Source organism: Megalobrama amblycephala, linkage group LG16, assembly GCF_018812025.1.
Source record: "Megalobrama amblycephala isolate DHTTF-2021 linkage group LG16, ASM1881202v1, whole genome shotgun sequence".
Taxonomy (NCBI): Eukaryota; Metazoa; Chordata; class Actinopteri; order Cypriniformes; family Xenocyprididae; genus Megalobrama; species Megalobrama amblycephala.
The window spans coordinates 16,293,678-16,308,378 of record NC_063059.1 but is presented as its reverse complement, the minus strand read 5'-3'; the positions used below and the strand labels follow the sequence as shown (position 1 = coordinate 16,308,378).

Sequence of the window (14,701 nt, the reverse complement as noted above, 5' to 3'; positions counted from 1 at the left end):
CAGGAATGGTGAAGGCATTCCTGCATCCTAGACCAGGCTATGTCCCTAAGGTCCCTACCCATGTCCAGGCCCCATCGTGCTCCAGGCCTTCCATCCTCCTCCTTTTAAATCCTTGGATCAGGAAAGACTAAATCTGCTCTGCCCAGTAAGGGCTTTGGATACGTACGTCCACAGAGCTGCCCTGTGGCGTAAAACTGATCAGCTGTTTGTCTGTTATGGGTCCCCTAAGAAGGGGGGCCCTGTATCCAAGCAGAGGATGAGCAAGTGGTGGTCGAGGCCATCACACTTGCATATGAGGTGGCCGGACAGCCTTCTCCTTTAAGTGTTCGTGCCCACTCTACCAGGGGTATGGCGGCATCAAAAGCTCTGATGTCGGGTGTCTCCATCAGTGACATCTGTGATGCAGCTGGTTGGTCATGCCAGCACACATTCATGAGGTTTTATAACTTTGATGTCGGCTCCACTCCGGGGTCTTCAGTCCTGTCAAGATAACTTGCCAAGTATTTGCCGCTACGGCACAGTTGGGATAGCGTTCCCAATGCGTTACCACGCAGCGTCGATAGTTCCCTCGAAAGGGAACGTCTCAGGTTACAGATGTAACCCTGGTTCCCTGAGAAGGGAACGAGACGCTGCGTCTCTTGCCGTACCCCCTGCATACTTGTGAGCACTTGTTTCAGACTTACCCAGAAGCTAGCGTGCTCTGCATCCGGGTATGCTTTATAGTTTCCTGGTCCGTGACGTCACCCGTCTCTGACGTCTCGCTACGCGATTGGTTAGATACATGAGTGCTTCAGTGACGACATCACGCAGAAGGTTCCCAATGCGTTACCACGCAGCGTCTCGTTCCCTTCTCAGGGAACCAGGGTTACATCTGTAACCTGAGACGTTTTGTTTTATAAACTTGTGCCAATTTTTTTTTTTTCCTTTTTTTAATTGATGTCAATCTAAATTTTTAAACTTTTTGTAATAAAGAGACCTTAAAAGTCAAAGTCTCTCTCTCTCTCTCTCTCTCTCTCTCTCTCTCTCTCCATCATGAGTGGACATGCCCCTACTGCTGATTGGCTACAAGTCGCTTACTGCTCCTTTAATAACATATTTTATCAAAAAGACATACATTATCCTTCACTCCCTCTCTAAACTAGCTGTCATCAGATCAACTCAATTCAACTTGGTATCAGCAGATGTTTAATATTAATTGACAGACTGGATCTGAAGAAAAAAAGAAAAAAGAAAAAAAAAACCTTGACATCCCTAGTTTTTTTGTTTTGTTTGTTTTTTTAAACTTTATTGCACATGAAGCAGATGAAATGTTGATAGCAGGCAATACAATGTTTTGTCAAGCACATCCTAACAATGGAAATTTCTCTTTAGATATCGTAACTACTTGAATTTCTAGCAGACAAATATGGGAATAATAAGTGTATACAATCAAGATCTGAGACAAAAAAATACTGTGAACGCTTAAGCCACATGCATTTTTCATTATTTTAAAGATAGCACAGGCATAATTGTCAACTAATACATTTCACAAAAACATTTATTTGACTTTAAAACACAAGGTATATGATTTGTGGATTGATTACGATTTTTTTTTTTTCTTTTTTCTTTTTTTTATGGTAGTTGGAATGCCAAGAGAGACTCACCTACAGAATGATGTATGAAGGCGTAAAAGCATGTTAAAGTCAATGCAAACTACAGACTCAGAAACTTTATGTATTTAATATTTTTTTCATTACACTCTTCACGCAGCATAAGATTATAGCTTTTTTTATATTCAGAAGCTTTTTTGTTTGTTTTTCATATCAGTTTTACATTGTTGTGATTTAAAAAAACAATATTAAACAGATTGAGAGAGAAAATAGGTGGAACAGGATGGGGAAATAATACGAACTGGACTGAAATTCAGAGCACATGTTCTAGGATACAGCCCATTTTCATCAGACATTTCCATATAGGTTGGTGTTATCAGCATCATAATCATAACCCTTGGAAAATGTAAAGTGATACAAAGGTCAGTCAATAGCAATCACAGGAATTGAATGTGTTATCCATGCTGTAAGAAATTTGATGAAGTGATAAATGTACTCACACGGTAGAGTTTTGGCTCACTGAGATGGGGAGTGGGGGTGGAGGGGGGATAAGAATGTAAAATCATATACATGTTTGAATTTGTCATAGAAACTGTTAAGCTAATGCATTTAATAGACTGCTAATATAACTATAACATATCTGCCATATGGCAAAGGAGAGAAACACATGCAGTGTTTATATAAATACATACATTGTTATTGCAAGAAACTATTCAATTGGTATAATGTTTAAACTGCAGCTTTTCTGCTAAAAAATGTTAAAGAAAGGATATCTTTAAGAGGCATTGGGAATTTGCTGTGTACCATAATTTAATTGAGACCTTGAGGGACTCATATGTGGTTCAAATGCTCTGTACCTCTTTGGTGATGGCATATGAGGTTTGGAGAAAGGTTTGTTTCCTGACACTGTACATGTGTTGTTTGCCCTGTGAAGAGAGAAGGTTCATCAGTGTTGTCATTTGTAAAATATTTATTAAAATGTATACTGTACAATCTAAAATGTGTACTGATTTTTTTATTTTTATTTTTTTTTTAAGAATAAAATACTGACATGTATTCAGCTCTCAGATTTGCATTGGTTCTGGGTGATTGGTTTCTACAAAAATGAGAGCAAGCGAGAGAGAGAGAATAAAAGTGATCAAATTGGAGGATTTTATTATTTAATAATGAAACACATGACATAAAATGAACAGAAAATTTAATTGATTACCTAGAAAATCGGCTCCAGATGCTCCGTCTGTTGAAAGATGTGATGTTTAAATAGTCAGGTGATGCCAATAGCATGATTACAAAAATAATTTGTGTTCCGTTTATGCTTTATATATATATATATATATTGTAATATTACAATTATATTTTTAACCTGCCTTTGTTCAGGCTTCGGTGGTCTTTCAGGAGCATTTTCAGTGTACCTGTAGATAGTTACCAGTGCTAGTTAGTGCATTGGACAGATTTGGACCAGTGACAGTCAACCCTAACTAAAGGTGTTTTGTACTTGCCTGATATCGCTCCTGTTTCCCCTGTTATTCCAAGCTGCTCTTCCTTCAGGCATATTAAAATGACTGGGGAAATTTTACATTTAGTTTCAGGAACAAATACAAAGATACAAATGCCCACTCTGTCTTTGAACTGTTGCCCTCTGGCCAGCACTACAGACCACAAGAACAGTTTTTTTTTTTTTTTTTCTCCGCAGGATATATTCAGCTTGAACAATTAAAACTGTCATAAACTGTACTCTTTTAAATAACATATCTGTACATTCATTAAAAAAAATATATATATATATATATATATATATACACTGTGTGCAGAATTATTAGGCAAGTTGATTTTCTGATCATATTTTTTTTCCAAGCACATTTTACCAATTCCAATCCACATCAATCTTAATAACTACTATTAATATTGTTTTTAATCATTTATAAGTGATATATAATTGTTCATGAAGGCTGGAAATGAAAAATGCCTTATATTCAGGTGTGCAGAATTATTAGACAGGTTTTCTTTTACAGGCAAAATGAGCCAAAAAAGAGATTTAACTCTTTTTAGACTGAAAAGACAAAAATTAATAAATGCTCATGAGAAGGACGCAATACTAATGCAATACTAGAAATTGCAAAGTTAAAGCATGACCAGTGGACAGCAAAATGCTCATTGGGTCAGCGGGGTCATACAAAAACAGGTGGAATTTTGCCTGTAAAAGAAAACCTGCCTAATAATTCTGCACACATGAATATAAGGCATTTTTCATTTCCAGCCTTCATGAACAATTATATATCACTTATAAATGATTAAAAACAATATTAATAGTAGTTATTAAGATTGATGTGGATTGGAATTGGTAAAATGTGCTTGGAAAAAAACATGATCAGAAAATCAACTTGCCTAATAATTCTGCACACAGTGTGTATTTTCTTGTGTTATACTTAATATCTACTGCATAATTCCTATGTGTGTCTGCACTATGTCTGTACTTTGTTCTGCACTGGAAGCTCTTGTCACCAAGACAAATTCCTTGTGTATGTAAACATATTTGGCAATAATGTTCATTCTGATTCTGATTCTGATTCAAGTGCAAATTCAGTAAAGAAAACTCCAACCTTGTGAATCTGTTCCAAACTGATCTCCTACATTAGAGAATAGAGATAAAATTGTTAGTATTTTAGTAATCAGAGGATTTTAGCTCTTAACACGAATTAATGAATGAAAACTGATGTACATACCTTAGCTCAGATCGTGACCCTTGCATATCACGAAGAGGTTGTCTACAAACAATAATGACAGTGTGATAGTGAGAATTTGTCAGGGCTGATAAAATCAGCAATTAAGCACAGCAGAGGCAGATCCATTACAAATAAATTTAACTGGATCCTCCATAGGGACAGTTGTTGCCTAATGGTTAGAGAGTTAGATTTGTAACCTGAAGGTTGTGGGTTCAAGTCTCGGTACTGGTAGGAAATGTAGGTGTTTAAAAACAAACATTTTGGAGGATCAGTATAAGTTGGGGAAAAAAAAAAAAAAAAAAAAAAAAAAATACAAACCTGTGTTGCCTTTTATATATGAAGACTCCAGCAAGTATGCAAATAAGGATGAACACAAGTGAAGAAGCAATGATATAAGGCCCAAATCCAATGTCTTGAACGCCTAAGATAATATTATTGTTATAAAGGATTAATAGTCACATCTCTCACACATCATGAAGTACAGTCTGTTTGATCGGACATATTAAAAAATGGACCAAATAGTCTTAACGTGCACAAGCCGAACTCATTAAAGTATACAGTTACAATCGGAGAGCCACCAAAACATCTTGGACGTAACTGTATCAGTCTATACTCACTCTTAACACTCAGGAAGGCAGTATTGTTCTGTTGAGTTTTACCACCCCAAAAGTTGGCACTGCAGACAATTTCATCTTTTTCTTCATATCCAGTTGGAATGAAGATTACAGTGGACACTGTTTCCCAGACGCCTCCACCCATGTGATTGTGAATGATAGTTTCTCGGGCTGTTGGGACACTCCAGGTAATTTTGGGAGGGTGAGAGGAGCATGTGTGGTTGACTGAACATTTGACGGTGATGCGTGTCCCGGGCTCGATGTCTTCAGGGAGGGACGACATCACAGGTTTGTCAGATGCTTTTTAACCAGAAACACAAAAAGATGTTATGTTAGTTATGGGATGTGATTCATCTTTAAAAACCAACCAGTATTGACTGGTTATATTTCCTCACCTTGCATTATAATGAACACACAGCTGTTGTTGAAACTGTATTTCTCATTTTCTTTTTCTGCTTTAAAGCAGAATGGCCCATTATCATGAGTTTGCACATTATCCATCTCCACAGTACAGTTCTGCTCATCTGGGTTTCCAAGAAGCCTTGTGCGGCCTTTAAAGTTGTCTAAGACGTCATGTGAGTCTGTGTGGAACATGTAGCCACCTTTTTTGGTGACCCAAAGAACACGAAGTCGAGTGGCATATTCTTCTTCCATCTTGAAACTGCACGGTATTACCACACAGGAACGAGGCAACGCAGTGATCTTGGGTATCACATCTGCCTCATACTGAAAATAAGCTAACATGATACCATATAATGGATTAATTAGTATTATTACAGAACTGAATGTGTCATTGCCATCGATATAAATTAGAGAATAGCTATCGGGGTTGACATACTTTCATTCTGGATTGGACTCGCTGGTTTTTGATACGCTGTAAGAGAATCAGTAGAAATCAATAAGCTTAGGTTTTTTAAGTTTCATTTATGATTTTGGTGTAAATTAAATGCTACATTTGAGCCTTAAGGCTAGAAACATACTTCAGTATTATATATATATATATTTTTTTTTTCAACATCTACTTTTTTTCAAATGTTTGCGCCAGTAAACCAAATGTGTTATTGTTCAAGTAAGTGTTACATTACAGATGCCAAATTACTCACGGCGTACATGTAGTGCAACAGAAGCTTCGATGTTTCCTCCAGAAAATTTTGCAGTACATATCAATTTCTTTCCATGGTCTTCTTTTGAACCCAGAAAGGTTATGTTGGAATAGCTGACCTTATTTAAACCGGAAAGTGTTTTGCTCCTTGTTGAGACCTGCATGTTCTCATAGTTCCACGTGATGGTTGGAGTCTCTTTCTGGCAGGAGTGATAGACGGAACAAGTGAAGTTCTTTGCAACGCCCTCAGTGACATCTGCCAGTTCAGGATCAATCGTTATTTTATGATGAACACCTGAAATTAAACTGAGATCTTTTAATAGGTCCAACTATGACATTTAAAATGAAGTTATAACTAACAGCACAAAGCTATTCATATTTGTATTCACTCACATTGTGCGCTTTTGTCCTTTTTAATTGTCACTGTTTCAACACCATGATGTGTTACAGAACACTCAATAGTTGAACTTTCTGCCTTTACGACACCTGTGCGTGTCAGAGTGATTTTCCACAGGCCATCATTAATGTCCTCATCATTTATTTGGTCAGATCCTTCTATACCCTTCAGAATGATGTTTGGTTTGCTGTATGGACACGAGTGGAAAGTCGAACATGCTACTGTGATGGTGTCACCCGTCCTGTCACCTCCATAAATAATAATGCTGGGTGGCTGTGGACTTGCTAGAGTTGACAGAAACATTACAATTAGAATAAAAATAGTTAGTTAAAAATAGTCAGTAAATAGTTAAAAATAGTCAGTTTGAGAGAAATATTGTCTAATGTTATTGACTGTTATTGACCAACACTTATAGGCACATTTTGACAATCACATATATTAAACTAAATGAATATTATTACAAGAATACATACCATCGACAAGGATTGTAGAGGTGACATCATAAAATGCGTAGGTGCGCCACCCAACATTTTCAGGGTCAATCCATGCATATATTTTCTCTCCATGGTGAGACTGTTCCAGGTTTGTAATCAGCAGACTGCAATCCCAATTTGATGGGTTTCCATATAAAGAAGTTTTTCGTTTAAACTTATCAATGACATGATTTGGATACCATGGATCATAAACTAAAGGATAACCTCTAGAGACCCACTGATACCACACAACTCTACGTGGGTTTTCGGGTGGGTATGAATAGTAAGAGAAAGAACATGGTATAACCAGACAGGAACCTTGGAGGCCACGAATGCTTTTTGGCATTGTCACTCTCCATGCCAAAGCATCGGACAGAATAACAGCTGTGGGACAAAAGTTGGAGAACATTAATGGCTGAGTGGAGGATTAAGCATTTTTTTTTCCTCAAAAATACTGGTGTTTAATGTATAAAGACTCAAAATAAGAGTGTATATATTTAAGTTATATATAACTTTTAACATGATGCCAACTAATTCATGCTAATACACAAGAAACATGCAACACTAATGAATATAAACTTATAAAGTGCATTCCTACACTTTCTGATCAAAAATCATTTTGGGCAGTGCCCATTGCTAATGGGGTGAATGATGGTATAATATCACAGGGCCCACAGGCCAGGCAAAAATCATCCACACAAAAAAACCTTCCCCTAATAATTTAACATAGTCACAATTTAAAACGCTTGGTTTGCTTTTCTATTAACAAGAGGTTTTCAACATACAAAAAAAAAAAAAGCCAGGCAGCATCTAATTGCTATCATGGGCAGGTAGTGATGTTTGTCATGAGTGTTTAAAACATGCAGATTGTGCAGGAGTTTCTTCTGTATTTGATGGATGAATTACTGTTTACATATGGGATGCTTGGCAGTATATATATATTTAACATGCATATTTGTTAAATATTGCAGTTTGAACGCTTTCATTGTGCTGACTGGCTGGGGCCACAGAAATATCAATATATGGAATATACTCTCATATAAAGTAAAATCATTTATACTATGGGGCTGTTGAATGCTTGAATCTGATTGGTTGATCAACGTTCTAAGGTTCCCAAGGTTCTAACGTTCCCAATTATTTTCAGGGAAACGCACGGCTAAAGTAGTTTTAGGCAGGTCTTGACCACATTTCAGTTCCATATCACTTCGCCAAATGATTTCAGTTATTTCAAAAGGTCCGTACACCCTATAACAGCAAAAGAAACAAAACCTACAACAAAACCGACCAAGCAAATAAATGTAGTAAACAATTGGATGAAAACTTATAGTTTCGTTTCGCTATTAGTAGAGACAGTGCTGCCGTGAGAGAGGCACAGACACAGGTAGGCTAATTCCCATATGCTCTCTCTCGCTCTCTCTCTCTCTAACTGTGTTAATAACTGTAATCAACATTATTATTATCAAGGCCCAAGCCTTCGTTACTAGTTCTGAAATAATATTTTGGAACTAGCAACAGAGGCTTGGGATGAGATGCGTAAGTGTTTTAAGGACAAAAACCTGACAAATGTCTTGAAATACAACATCGGAACAGTGTCTTGAGGTGTGGTAACCGTAGTATAAGTGTAATAATTGACTCTGGGCCATTAAATTATTAGATAGGTGGTTCACCTTGTTACAGGGCCTCATATTTCTGTTTCCCCTGTGACCTAGTATCCCCGTTCTGTTTATTAGTTCGTTTGATCCACCTGTGTCTTGTTAATCATCCCATCACCTTGTTAGTCACGTGTATATATACCCTGTGTTCTCCTTCACTCCTTGTCCGTTCTCGTTGTTGTCTTCACGTGTTAATGCTGTCTTTACCCTGTTTGGAATCTACTGTGTCTCATTAAAGTATTGTTAATCGTCATCTTTGTCTTCATCGTGCTTTGGTACACAGCACATGTAACAGAAGAACGGACCGAAACAGTTTTCTTTTTGTTACTTTTTCCCCTTTTTTCGTCACCATGGACCCTGCTGTTGCCATTTTATGCCTGGAGCAGAGGGACCGCTCCCTAGAATCGCACATCTTGGATTTTTTGGAGTTGGCGTGCCTCACACACTATCCTGACCGCTCGCTCTGCGTGTTCTACATCTCCAGCATTAGCGAGCGTTCCCGGGCACGCCTCCCAGGGAGCGGTCCTCGGAAGGACTTCGCCGCACTCGTGGAGTGGGTGCTGGTGAGTAACGGCTCACCCTTCACCGTCGGCCCTGCGGAGGATGACTTCGCCACCAGTCCCACTCCACTGCCAGAAGCCAGTCAGCCACCATCGACGAACGTCGCAACGGAGATGTTTCACGTGCCCACCACAGACCGAGGAGGCCAGCCCACCGCAATGGACGAGCCAGGACCGAGGAAAGGATCGGACGGTACCATCGCCCCGGAGCCAACCTCACAGCAAGGGTCTGACCAGGTGTGCGAGCCGGTTACATCATGTGACGTCGAGGGAGTGCTTGTGGAGCTTGAGGGCTGGGAGGAAAGCTCCGCCCACAACGCCACCACGATGGTTGTAATGACTGACGCTGGCAAATATTCTGAGGAACTGAAAGACATTTTTATGGCTGATTTAATTGATTTTTTCGGAGAGGTGATTTCCCATTCCCCTGATTTCCCTGTTTTTAATGAATCTCCTGAGCTTCCTGAGGACCATTCTCCAGCGTTCTCCAGTTCTCCTACGTCTCCTGAGTTCCCTGTCTGCCCACCCAGCCTCCCTCTCCCGCCTCCTCCGTCACCCAGTCAGCCCCTCTGTCAGCCCCACCATTTCTGCCCTTCAGCCGCTTGACATCTCCCACATGCCAGGTGGGGATGTCAAGCATCTTCAGGTCCTCCACTCCATCTATTCAAGAGGATCCCCTGCCTCCACTTCCAGCCTCCACGCCCCCTGCTCCACCTCGGCCCGTCGACACTTCGGTGTCACCCTGGCTCCTCCCTCCCTCAGCTCCACTGGACACCATCGACCATACGGCTTCTCCGGGCTTCCTCGTCTTTCCGGCTTCGCCTTGGTCAGTCGTCCACCTGCCTGCACCTACGGTTCCGTCTGGCTCTTCCTTCCCTCCAGCTCCGCCTACATCCTCGGTCCCACCGGCTCAGCCTCTGCCCTCTGGATGTCCGCCTCCTCCTCGGATGCTCGTCACCATGGCTCCTCCTCGGTCTCCAGGACCATCGGCTGCGCGTGGGCTCGTCGGCTCTTCGGCTCTTCAGTTATATCTGGGTCTCCAGCTGCATCTCTGTTGGTCGTCCCCAGGGTATCGTCTGCCCCCAAGCTGACTTCACCATGGCTCCTCCCTCCTGCGACTCTACCCTGGGGCCTCATCCTGGCTGGCTTCTGGGGTAACACGCTTGCCACCCATTGTTCCGGCACTGCTCCACTAGTTCAGCATATTTTGCCCTCTTCCTCTCATTGGCCTCCCTGATACAGTCCTCCCAGGGTACGGTGAGTTCCAGAAGAACGATCTGCTTGGAGGTCTCTGAGATGAGTAGCATGTCAGGCCGCAGTGTTGAGGTGGCGACAGTTTCTGGGAATTTCAGTTGCTTCCCCAGGTCAACTTTCAACTCCCAGTCTTGTGCTGTTGCTAGCAGGTCAGATGAGGTGGCCCTGGCAGCTAATGGTGGCTTCTCCCCAGCCCGGACGAATGCAATGGTGTTCTTCACTGGGCGGAGGGACTTACAGTGGCCAATTATACCAGCTGATGGTATTCGCTATGGCCTTCAAAACATGGTCATGGCGCCAACGGTAGCGCCCCTCGACCAGGGCATTCGGACAGCAGCTGAGGATGTGCCCCAGGGTCCCCCTCTTTAGGCAGAGGCTGCAGGCTGGTGACTCCACCAATCCCCGGCTATAAAGGTTGGATGGGCTCGGTAGTACATCGTAGACAGCCTGGATCAGGAACCGTATGCGATGGGGGTCTGCTTTCCACAGCTCTGCCCATGAGACTCTACGGTCCACTGCATGCTCCCATCTTGTCCAGGCTCCCTGCTGCCGCATTCCAACCATCCTGCTGTTCAAGGTTGGTTGCATGGATGGCTGCTGTATCTTTCAGGCTGCAGTCGAACACCTTTCCCAAGCTCTTCACTGGTTTCTCAGTGATTGATGGTATCTGGGTCGTGCCAAGTGTGAAGCGGAACTTGTTGGTGACTTTTCCTTTCTTCAACACCAGGGATCTAGACTTTGCTGGCTTGAAGCACATGCGAGCCCAGGTGGTCATCTCTTCCAAACCCTTCAGGATCCACCTGCCCCCTGGGACGTGTGGTGTTGTCACCGTCAGGTCATCCATGAAAGCCCTAATGGGCGGCTGGCAAATACCGGACTTGGTGAGGGGACCTCTGCACTGGTCCTCTACAGACTTTACCAGCATGTTCATGGCGAGTGCAAATAATATCACTGAAATTGTGCATCCAGTGATGATACCCTTCTCAAGCCTGTGCCAGTCTGATGTTATAGACCCCGCAGAGACTCTCAGACTGAAACTGTCGTAGTAGTCCAGAATGAGGTCTCTAAACTTGTTCGGGATGTGGTGCCGGCGCAGGGCCTCCTCAACCAGTTTGTGGGGTATGGATCCATAGGCATTTGTGAGGTCCAACCACAGCACCACCAGGTCCCCCTTGTTCTCCCGGGCTTCCCTGATCAGCTGTGTGACCACGCCTGTGTGCTCCAAATACCCCGGCACCTTCGGGATCCCTCCTTTCTGCACAGAGGTGTCAATATATGAGTTCCTCAGGAGGTAGTCAGTCAGCTGCCTAGCAACAATGCTGAAGACGAAATGCGCGTGACAATCGCATGCGATATATCGCCCAGCCCTATTAAGTAATATTCTAATTTTCTGAGATGCTGAATTTGGGATTTTCCTTAGTTGTCAGTTATAATCATCAAAATTAAAAGAAATAAATATATCAGTCTGTGTGTAATGAATGAATATAATATACAAGTTTCACTTTTTGAATGGAATTAGTGAAATAAATCAACTTTTTGATGATATTCTACATATATGACCAGCACCTGTATTGTTCACATATATGTTCTTACATACAGTTCAACATAAAAAAAAAAAAATATATATATATATATATATATATATATATATATATATATATATATATATAATATATATATATATATTGTTTAAATAAACTTTCAAAATATAAATTAGACATATTGTTACCTGCATGGTCTTAACATACAGTACCATATAAAAATTCATCATATAAATATTTTGAATATAGGCTATATACTAATTTTACTATAGGTATTTAATATATGGTATATAAAACCAATATAAAATATACATACAGTATTTTAACCTCCATATATAAATTAGACATATATTGTTCACATAAAAGCTATGGCATTAACATACATTACATTATAAAAATATATGTATTTATACTAATTTTACTAATTGTACTGCTATTTCTATTTCTTATGTTCTATTTGTATCATTCTTGTTTATGTAAAGCACTTTGAATTACCATTGTGTATGAAATGTGCTATACAAATAAAATTGCCTTGCCTTACTATGGGTATTTCGTACGTGGTATAACAAAATCCTATAAGCACCCCAAATTAATATTTGCATATATGTTCTGTAAATAAACTTGCATATATAAAGAAGTATGTTCACATATATGGTCTTAACATACAGTTCCATACAAAAATTCATCATATAAAAATGTTTAATAATGTACATACACTATGTTTACTACAGGTATTGCATATATGGTTTAAAATTAAATAAAACCCAATGTCCTATATAAGTATACTGAATGTTTGCATATACGTTATTTAGATAAATTGACATATATTGCTCATATATGGTCTTAACATACAGTTCCATATATATATATAAAAAAAAAATCAACATATAATTATATTTAATATATGTATATATCATAATTCTACTATGGGTATTTCATATATGCTATAAACCTATATAACATCCTATATAAGCATACCGAATGTTTGCATATGTGTTGTTTAAAATAAATAAACTTTCATAAATTGGACATAAATTAGGATGTATATATGTGATAATAATACAATGCATTATAATATATAACAACACTACTTGTGATATATATATATATATATATATATATATATATATATATATATATATATATATATATATATATATATATATATATATAACATTTCTGTATGGGCGTTTATATTAAATTGACATTGTATATACTTTGGGCATTCGGAAACAAACTTCCATCCTTCCAACTGTAATTGTGTGTACACTGCAATATTTGACATTGTTCATCTGCAAAATGTCCATTATGTAAACAATATTTACACAACTAAATCCAGCACAAACTGGATATTTTTAAATGCTCAAGACAGACATCACTAACTGAACGAAGAGAGGGAAACAGATTCTATACCTTGTAAAAGCAATTTAAGTAGTAGAGGTCCCATCACGTTCCTGAGTTTGCCCTTAAGTAAAAACAAAAACAACTTGTTTTATACGCACAAAAAAATATTGACAAGAACATATTCTGTCCAACAGACTAACAATGGAAATCAGTGATTGACCATCAAACCCAGAAAAAAAGAAAGAAAAAAAGTGGGCTAAAATTTATTGAAATTGAAACCTTTATTCTTCCGTTACATATATTACTATATATATTGCTACAATATTTAATACACTTTAATTTCCATTCTTACCTTCTTAATGAAGACTCATTAGAAAAGAAGTGGACTGGATGAAAAAGGTCTACACCATTTAAAATGTGAGAGACTGAGAGAAATACAAAAGCACTGTTCGTTAGGATTCTGAGTGAGCATCAAATCACCATGCTATTATTAAAACACTGGTTAAGAGAAGAGTCGAGACAGAGGGCTATTTTATTTTCTTCCAAATAAGGCTGTTTCCTGTGGTCTGAGGTCACAGGCCAAGGCCTAAGACTAGTCCTAGACTAAAATGCATGTTTGACCTGTTTTAACTGAAAGCAACTAGCACTGCTCGATCTTAAAATATGTCACTGAAATTGTTTTGTCTCAAGATGAACACCAGTAATGTTTTTTTTTTTTTTTTTCCTCTCTAGGGTATGTTTATAAAAGCTACTAAAATCCTAATTAAACTAAGGCCTAATGCTGACTTAGGCTAAACCCTGTCTGTGAAACCGGGCCAGTATGTTCTTGATAAAACTTGACAATCCCTTTAGATGCAAAAAAAAAAAAAAAAAAAACTATCCTGAAATCCCCCAAAATACATGTCAATACCTTTTAGCTATGTTTAGCAAGTTTCGATGCCTGTTATTTTTGTAAATCATTTTAATTGTGGTTTTAAGTAGCAGGTAAATCCTTTGACCCAGAAACATCCAGCATTTAAGATGGTATATGACATTCTGATTGATGCTGAAAACATATTCTGAAACCACCTGCACAAACAGAGCAGGAATGACATACAAAAATACAGATGACAAAGAGTAGCAACGTATGTATTGCAGTGCACTTTATTAAACATTTAGGCTGGTACAAATTAAACATCAATATGCTATTTGTAACCGCTGGTTGAAAACAAAGGAGATATTTAGGATCTAAGCGTAAGCAGTGAGGTTTATTTACAATAACTTTCAACAAAAACACCTTGAAACAAAACACTCTTCAATAAGAAACAAACAGAACAACCAGGTAAATGCAACAGAGAACTGACAAAGAACAGACTGAAACACAGGGCTTAAATACATTGAACAACAAACAGGGGAAGAACGGATGAATACAGGACTAATTAACTAAACACAGCTGAACTCAAACACTAATCA

At 39.1% G+C, this 14,701-nt stretch overlaps 1 protein-coding gene across 1 annotated transcript; it reads right to left on the bottom strand.

Annotated features, from left to right (window-relative positions):
• Window positions 1-1,079: 1,079 nt before the first annotated feature.
• Window positions 1,080-13,921, bottom strand: LOC125249745 (Schwann cell myelin protein-like). Its single transcript, XM_048162108.1, has 18 exons — window positions 13,602-13,921; window positions 13,319-13,370; window positions 6,899-7,282; window positions 6,422-6,709; window positions 6,030-6,323; window positions 5,765-5,800; window positions 5,322-5,663; window positions 4,930-5,226; window positions 4,631-4,733; window positions 4,313-4,354; window positions 4,190-4,216; window positions 3,089-3,151; window positions 2,957-3,001; window positions 2,800-2,826; window positions 2,641-2,685; window positions 2,447-2,515; window positions 2,090-2,108; window positions 1,080-1,985 (listed from the first exon to the last, which is right to left on the bottom strand). Exons 2-18 carry the CDS (start codon window positions 13,350-13,352, stop codon window positions 1,938-1,940), a joined length of 2,163 nt encoding a protein of 720 aa, XP_048018065.1. The 5' UTR covers window positions 13,353-13,370; window positions 13,602-13,921; the 3' UTR covers window positions 1,080-1,937.
• Window positions 13,922-14,701: the final 780 nt, after the last annotated feature.

What these genes read in the sequence shown, in the direction of transcription:
- LOC125249745 (XM_048162108.1), bottom strand. Translation starts at nt 13,352, where the DNA reads ATGGGACCTCTACTACTTAAATTGCTTTTACAAG. An exon ending in TGTGTTCATTATAATGCAAG is followed by an intron (nt 5,227 to 5,321) that starts GTGAGGAAATAT and finishes CTGGTTAAAAAG; the next exon opens with CATCTGACAAACCTGTGATG. An exon ending in CCACCGAAGCCTGAACAAAG is followed by an intron (nt 2,827 to 2,956) that starts GCAGGTTAAAAA and finishes ATCTTTCAACAG; the next exon opens with ACGGAGCATCTGGAGCCGAT.